Source organism: Aulonocara sp. 'chitande type north' Nkhata Bay, linkage group LG18 (genome assembly GCF_057382095.1).
Source record: "Aulonocara sp. 'chitande type north' Nkhata Bay isolate Kocher_YH1m ecotype deep benthic linkage group LG18, A_spYH_male_GT1.1, whole genome shotgun sequence".
NCBI classification, from domain to species: domain Eukaryota; kingdom Metazoa; phylum Chordata; class Actinopteri; order Cichliformes; family Cichlidae; genus Aulonocara; species Aulonocara sp. 'chitande type north' Nkhata Bay.
Window position 1 is genome coordinate 20534436 of NC_141361.1, and position 8717 is coordinate 20543152.

General features: G+C 38.9%; 1 protein-coding gene across 4 annotated transcripts in view; it reads left to right on the forward strand.

The window, feature by feature from the left end:
* Positions 1-8293, forward strand: part of tnr (tenascin R (restrictin, janusin)) — a 211824-nt gene extending 203531 nt beyond the window's left edge. For all 4 annotated transcript variants that reach the window (XM_086273408.1, XM_086273406.1, XM_086273409.1 and 1 more), the window contains 3 exons: positions 1529-1690; positions 2135-2298; positions 4673-8293. In XM_086273408.1, the coding sequence (XP_086129534.1) occupies positions 1529-1690; positions 2135-2298; positions 4673-4792 (446 nt within the window). In that variant the 3' untranslated portion in view covers positions 4793-8293. The remainder of the gene's footprint in view (positions 1-1528; positions 1691-2134; positions 2299-4672) is intronic.
* Positions 8294-8717: the final 424 nt, after the last annotated feature.

Below are 8717 nucleotides of genomic sequence, written 5' to 3' on the forward strand. Positions count from 1 at the left end.
AAAACGTGAAGGTTATCGTCCTACAGATGGTCACTGCAGTTCCAGAGTAGGTGACCTTCACTCCTCTTTCAAGAGATTAGGTCACCGTCTTAGCCCTGGAGAGCCATTGCAGGGAACATTTAGCTAATCACTGCCTCTGCACACAGAATAGCAATATACCAACCATAAACATTGATACTAAATCCACTCAAACTGAAAAGAAGGAGCACTTAACGGGCCAGCAGTAAAGAATATGGAAATTGAACTTTCATTATTATCCGTTACAGCTTGAGAACAGCCATTTTTATTGCAGCTCTAGGCCAATCTATTCTCCCCCACCCCCGCTGACCTTAACCGGTTTATCCCGAATCCAATGCCAGTTTGATGATGTCATAATGGAGAGAAACGCACAGCGACTGTGTGCGATTTGCGATCATTATCCCCTGCTCTCGATTTTTCTTTAATCCCCCTATTCCTTGTTTCTACTTCATTGTGAGAGAAATGTAGTGGTAATAAAATTTGATGAGATGGTAATATTGGTAGTATAATAGGAGAAGAGCGCAATAGTGTTTCACAATGCATTTTTAATTGCCTCAGTTTGGAATAGAGCAGTCTGATCCCATAAAAGTGTTGGAAGAAGAAAAAAGAAAAACGATGTGCGACAGATTAATTGCTGATAATGCGGTGATATGCTATGGATATTAGAGATGACTGAGTGTTAAACACAGTTTTATTATAACAATAGCTTTTCCCCTGTCACCCTAAGTGCCTTTGGGTTGTAACATAGATTTTATCTACTTTCCATTGACATATTACAGCAGATTTAGTTTCCCTGCTCTCCCCCGATTTTGACTTCCTACTTCTTATCAGCGAAGGCTTGGGGATTTTATTTTATTTATTTGCTGCTCAAAATGTTCCAAGGGTTCAGAAAAAGTGCATGTGTGTTTCTGTCGGAGGTTAAGCAGGGAAGGAGGCTCTTTTTCCAAATGGGTGCTTGTTGTAATCTGATAGCGAAGGCAGTTCCAATCGCTCAGGATAGTGCGGGGCCTTATCGGCTGTCGGGGCTCAAACGAGCCCCCCGTATCTGCTACCTTTAAGATAGAGAGCAAAGCTGCATATCTCGCAAACTTGGCATTTGCCGGAGGGCTGGTGGTGACGGTGTCCACCGGCCGACACTGCCAATCATATCCAGTAGAGCCACAAGGCCAGCTGATGAAGACGCTTGACATCGGGCCTGTGAAGATTGTAACAGGTGGTTAAAGCAGTCACATGAGAACATCTCGGGGCGATTAGGCGTTTGCAAACAACAAATTGTAAATTGTTCTGTGAATTCTTTTAAGGGCTTTGCCTTATCTCGGCAGCACAGTCTTCATTTAAATCTGCTACTGCTCATTATTGCCTATGCTTGCACATCTTGGTGATGTTTCTGTTACAGGAAAGTCTGACTAAACCTGAAATCTTTTTTTTTTTTTTTGGTGATCGAATGTTGGGGTAATTCAGACGGGAAATATAACTCAGTTTGAATCTAAAATTGCACATTTCTCTGCAGGTCTAGACAACATCCAGAAGATTGCCGCTCAGGGACGTTATGAGCTGAGGATTGACATGAGGGACGGACAGGAGTCAGTCTACGCTAATTATGACAAGTTCTCCATTGGAGATGCAAGAAATCTCTACAAGCTCAGGATAGGAGAATACAATGGCACAGCTGGTAATTTATATGTATTATATATATATATATTTATATATATATACCCCAAAATAGCCAGTGGTGACATTCAGCGCTGTCAGTTTTTGCTATATGACCCTCATTTTATGTCAGAATTGTCCCTATGCCTCTGCCATTTTTTTGTCGTTGTAAACCTGCCTCAGCACTCCTCCACATTTCCATTCCTGTCCACTCAGTCTGTTAGTGTGACAATATACCACAATTACCCATGATGCCCTTATGTTTATGATCGTAATTCTCTCTCTCTCATGATAAACTCAAAGAGCCTGAAGTTGGGACATTTTTCCTCTTACATCTTCCTGTCACCCTCCTGCTTTTATTGGCTCATTTATGTCCCGCTGTTATTCACAGAAGTTCAGTGTTTCTTAGGAAGCAGTACTAATATTAAAAGCTCTCTACCTCTCTCTCTCTCTGTTGTGATCCCAGGTGACTCTTTGAGCTACCACCAGGGTCGGCCCTTCTCGACAAAAGACAGAGACAATGACATCGCTGTCACTAACTGTGCGTTGTCATACAAAGGAGCCTGGTGGTACAAGAACTGCCACCGGGCTAACCTCAATGGCAAATACGGCGAGTCCAGGCACAGTCAGGTCAGTGCTCATATATACATATTAAGTGATGAAAAAGAAATGATCCTGAATGAATGATATATAATTTTGACAATTTTGTGGTGCAAGTTTTTTTTTTTTAAAAAGAGGGCAAAACTATTGTGTTTGTTATTTAAAACATGACGAAGTCTCTTAGAGCAACCTGAGCTCCGAGAGGTTTATGCTAGTTTGACAGTATGTTCAGGACACAACTTCAGTCGGTGCGACCGGAGATAGTTATTTTGTTTTTTGTGCTTCCTGATTTCATTTGTGTTTATGTTAGAAAATATGATGTAAACCACTCTATTTTTCCTTCTGGGATCACCTGGCTGAGTCACACTACAGTAAAAATAGGGTGGCATCCTCCTTGCAATTAGGAAAAATTGTGGGTTTTTTTTGCATCAGGTGAGTTGTTACAGCAAAGTTTGCAATGCCTGGAAGAAGGCAACCTGTCTCCAAACAGCCACAATCTGACTCCAATCACTCTCAGACAATTTCCACATTATCACAAGACCGCTTGAAATTGCAACTTGACCCCATTCGGTTGCAAATTGATTGCCGTTTTATTGTCACCTTGATGCAACAAAGTCAAGGTAGATGCAGATGACTGCAAGTGGTCACAAACCTGAACGATGTCCTGGAAGCAACTGTTTCAGAGGCAGCACGATCGCAAATTCAACACACATGCGATAATTTGTTTGCGGTCTCTAATCACTGCTTTCCTTTTCATGACTGTAGCGTGAAAATTTAACTGTCAGCTCATTGCAATGGGAATGAAATTCAGCACAGTTTAAGTGTTTCCATTAGAAATAACAGATGAGAAGTAGTTGAAGGGAAAGTTGTTGATAGCCGTTTTGTGGGTTATTGAGTATTTTGGCCAGCGAGTCAGTTGAAGTGTGCTTCCATGTCCAACTTATTTTATATACGTGGTGAAAACTTTTGAAATGTCAACACCAGCTGATGCTATGGGATTAAAACTGAAGCCATGAAGTTAGACATATAGTGCATGTAGATGTTCTTCGCCCACATCTTCACACAAATAGTAAAAGAGCTTTGCAGTCGTTGTGAAATACCTCTGTTCAGATTATCGGCCAACAAATGTTTGTGCCGAATATTTTTGATGTTGCAGCTAAATTTTGATCTTTTAAACGTTACAGTTTTGTCCTCTTAGATATTTTTTTTAAAATCTTTTCATAATGTGTTCTGCGAGACCACGCTAACCTTGATCTTTCATGACCAAAATTGAATGACTTCATTCTTGAATCCACATCAACTTTGTGCCAAATTAGCTCCCACGAGGTGTGCAATGGATACCACGTTCACAAGAATAGGAATCCTTTGAAAACTTCATTCAACCTTACTGCATGAACGTGCCAGTTCTAAGTGGGAAAGTTTTTAAAAATGTGGTTTTTTTTTGGCTATTTGAATGAATCAAGCCTTAAAGTAAGTGCCATCTTTTGAAAAAGGTTTTGAAAGTGTATCTTGGCATTTACAAGTCTCACTTTAATGGGATCCAATACAGAACAGTGATTAAAGGCTAAAACTTGTCATTATGAAAGGGTAATAATTAGCAAATGAAATCACATGGAACTTGCTACCAGCATCCATCTTGATGAAGGAGTTTTTTAATGAAAGGTCAAAATTTGAAGGACCAAATCTGCTACACTACTCGTCTGATTTTAATGAAAGAGGATGGCGCTTGAGACTAATTTGTCAAGAGATACGCTTTCATTTCCCAGTAAGTTCAAACAATTCAAGCATTTCAAGTTCCTTTAAGGAACGGAACAAATTGTTAAATGTGAGATTAAAAATAAAAAAGCACTGGCACCCCAGCCAAACACGAAAATGGACACTTTTTTGTGTTTTGTACATGTGATGTGGGATAATTGAGGGCTTTTCGTGTCCCTTCTGACTGGTGTGTGGTATTCCTCGTTTTGCTTGCTTCATAGTGAAATGGCTCAATGTGTTGTGTGAAGCCGTGATTAGGATTTTTGAGCATCGCCGCTTCTCCCACTCTGCTCCCGTGCCTTCCTCTTCATCTGTTAATGACATGAAACGGGAACAGGTGGCAGCAGAGATGTTCGGCCATAAAGACACGCGGCGAAAGAAATGTTGGTGGTGATGGGGATTAGAAAGGCTAGACTCAGGCTGTAATTACACCAGGGTCGTATTTTTGCTAGCTATTAAGTCAGGATTCCTATCATCCTGGATTGAATGCTTCATTTAAATGAAAACTACACTTAAATAGAAGCATAACTTTTCCATCTTCAGAAATATCTCATATCTCATGTGCTCAAAAAAAAAATAAAAGAAGAAGAAGAAAAAAATCCTGTTGATCCGAGCTGCTTCCCAAATTGTACTTCTCGCTTTTTTACAGGGTATCAACTGGTACCACTGGAAAGGCCACGAGTTCTCCATTCCCTTTGTGGAGATGAAAATGAGGCCGTTCAATTTCCGCAGCATCAGCAGCAAGAGGAGGCGGTCTGCCCCTGTATAGATGAATCGCCACGATCCAGCCCAGAGTCATGGATAAATGGAGTTCGGATGTTGAGTTTTTGCTATTCGCGTGCCTCACTGACAGGAGCAGCAGGCTGGGATGTGACCGCGGCAGGGCAACGTTAGTGAGGCTCAAAGAAGAAGCAGAATATGACAAAAATCTACTAATATTTTATTAAAACATTAACAAGAAGATGTTATAACCACGGATGTAATCATAAAATAGCAGCGAGGCTCGAGCAATGTCCGAACTCTGTTGATCTCTCCACCTGCCCAGCTTTAGCTGTCTTACCCTGCTGTACTTCTGCCCAGAAGTTAGAAGACACTGTATGTAATTTATTAAATACTATGAATGAAAATGGTTCTGTTTGCTGTATAAAACAAACAAAAAGACAAAACAAGAGGAAAGGCAAACCAGGAAGCTTTGTTTTTTTTTTCTTTTAATCCGTGATTTGTCTTTCCCTACGATGTGCTCAGAAGCGCCCTCAGGAGTGAGAGCTAGCATTATTTTAACCGTTACAAAATAACACTTTTAACTAAAAGAAAAAACAAAAAAAACCTGTATATGCCCTTAAAACCCTCTGTAAAATATATATCTATTTTTATACCTGATATTGTGACAAAGTCCATTTATTTGATGCCTTGGTTTTTGACCCTATATTAAAATTAATATTAATTTTCTGGATAATTAGCATTAAAAAACAAAACATTCACAAAGCAGTGCACCAGCAGCAGCTTCATAACCATCTACTTTATTTTTTTCATTATCTTATGGATTATGGATTTTAAAGCAGAATAAAACGATTCTCTTATTATTATCATTATTATCGTTGTTATTATTATTATTATTACTACTACTGGTGGCCACGCTGAGACAGTATTTGCACTGTGAGTGGGAACACAGCAAAGCTATTGTTGGTCATTCACTTCATTTCTTCGGTTGCTAATGGGCATTAGATTTTTCGAGCTCGTCTTCTTGGCCAAAAATAACAATCTCTTAATTGCTTTTTGACCCCTGCTATAGATGCTCTGATTGCTTGCAGAGATGGCGCTGATAGATGCAACATTTAACCAAAGATCTGCATAATAACGGCCCGGCCTGCTGTTTGGAAAGATGCCAGTCACCAAAGTCACTGAAGCAGCTTTTTCCACCCTGTGTTAATAAGAGTCCCACTTTTTCAGGGACTTTTTATGGTAACTGTGTCCCCAGGCGTAATTTTATGCATTATGATCGCTAAATTCTATGCAGGGGAAAGTCAGGGGTACAGCGCATGTTTTGGCCCACCTCTCTCCCACTGCTGGCTGAAAATGAACCTAACAAAGAAAGCAGAACAGTAGGTGGAGAGGAGCCAAGTCTTTCTTCTGTGCTCTTCTTTCACTCGCTTCACAATTTAAGCTCCCTGGTGAAACAACAAAATCAGCAAACACGGCTGAGCCTGTATTCCTTTTTAGCTGGGCGGGTGTAATCTGCAGCGTGCCCACCAAACATTTTGCTTTAATTCACCGCTCACAGAGTCGCACAAAGTGTTGGGAGCTAGTTGGTTTTCTTGAAGTTGTTTTCTTGGAGTTTTGCTGGCCCCTTTTCGGGGGGGAAAATGCCCTCTGCGGAGTCGGAAGATGAACCACACAGCAGTCCACGGAAATCGATGTCACCATCACTGCAAGCGACATTTGGTCTCACGATTGATAATCTGATTCTGTTTTTTTCAATTTTTGATCAGCTGGAAAGTGAACTTTTCTTTATTTCTTCACTTTTCTCACAGGAGTGAGCAAGCGACTTTGGCTCCTATTGCGACTTTGTATATTTGTCTTTATTTCTTCCCCATTTAGACTTTAAAATATTAGTAACTCTCCCCTCTATGAACTACTAACAATATACTCATGTAGATATAGAGCTGAAAACAGCTTTTGATGTGTTCCCCCTTAAGATGCAAACTAATTCAACAAGCCCTTTTGAACATCTCCATTTTAAGTGCTGTATTTTTAACCAGTGTTGTGGTGAAGGCTGGAGGGAGACTTGTGCATGTGGACTAAAATGCAATCAAGAGCCTGACAGTAAAAACCATATGTCCTGAGGATGCGTTGCAATCTGATTTGTAGTCACGTTTCTTTGTTGATCTGGGTAAAAGGTGCTCCTGAAGTTTGTTAGGTAGAAGATATAGATCACTTTGATTATCAGCCTCCAAGTCAGGTGATCACATGATCTCTCCTGAGTCTGATTTATGTTTCAGTGTCTAAGTAACTGCTTCAGCCCATCTCCTGTAGTGATTTATAATAGAATAGAGAATTATCTGTACTTATTTCATTAACTAATTAGAGGAAGTTTGCCTCATTGGGTTTTATGTACGAGGAACAAAGGTCGGGAAGCAGAAAAGGAACAGAAATCATTTGCATTGTGAGGAATACCTCTCACTGCGGATTATAAGGTGCTCTTAAAGAAAGCTAACGTTATATTTCCATTGATTTTGATTTTTTTCTATTTTGCAATAATCCTTCAACCGTTAATAACTTCACAGAACGAGCATTTTGTTTAACGTCATCCACAGATCCACATCCATTCTTCTTCTTTGCATTTACATGAGAAAACAAATCCAATGAAATTCTACAGAAAAACAGGGGCCTGAAATATTTTCTTGATATTATTTCCTTCCCTCATTACCTGAGATCAAGTTGTGTTGATATTTTTTTCCACATCTGGTCTATATTCTGTGTTTTATAAAATCTTTTCCACCTATTGCACAGCATCCGGTTTAAAAAGTACATTTTATCCCCATTGCTTAAACTTAAGACTCGTACTGAACTTCTTACAAGTTACGATACCACCTTTAACCAATGTTATGGCGATTATATGACCTTTTTATGCTACTGATATACTGACAGCATAATAATTAGGGCTGAGCCAAATGCTTCAAAGCTTGGAACCTGTCCGTCCTAGACATCACAAATCATACACTTCTCTTTTTTTCTCCTGGTAATCATTTACATTGAGTTAGCTAAAACGTTGGTGATGTTCTCTGTAGACACAATAGGACAATATTGACCTTGTGTCCATATATTGTATAATTACCCAGTAATGTATTTATCTCGACTGGCCCACTCACTTGAGAGGATATCTGCTCCCTTTATTTATTTCACTGCTATTTATTTTCCTGTTTCTTTGTGACTGATGTGACACAAAAACAACAAAAAAAAAAGAAAATGCTTTTATTTATTGGGTTTGTGTTCACAGATTACTTAACTGATATTGCCACCGTGGTTGGTAATAACTCTTATATAGGCAGATAATGTAACTGCATTCATTTGACAAATCTTGCCATGGAAATGTAAATGTTGATAAAATGTGATCTTGACTGTTTGAAACGCTCATGTAAGCTGAAACTAGGAATTATTGTTGGATAACCTTGGATATTACTGTCAAATTTAGCTCTAGTTTGACTTAAACATGTACTATATAGTTCCTTTTTTAATACATTTTCTACATATTAATAAAATATTCAAATAGTCTGAATCGGTGTCCGACTCTCCTTTTTGTTTCGTGAGCGCTGACTGCAAGCTGTTACATAAATTTGATGACCAGTGTTGGTCAAGTTACTTGAAAAAAGTAATCAGTAACTAATTACTGATTACTCCCCCAAAAAAGTAATCCCGTTACTTTACTGATTACTTATTTTCAAAAGTAATTAATTACTTAGTTACTTAGTTACTTTTTAAAAACACGATTTACAACCTGAAGAGGTGATAAAGTGATAGATCTTTCAGCCCAATTCTACTTTTTCTACATAATCCATCATACAAAATGTAATCAAATGGAAAAGTCTCTTTTTTTAACTTGTTTTATCAGTTTTAATCTTTTAACTTCATGCATCAAGCAAAACATTTAATTATATGCAACATTCTCTGACTTGAATAAATTAGTTTAACATTTA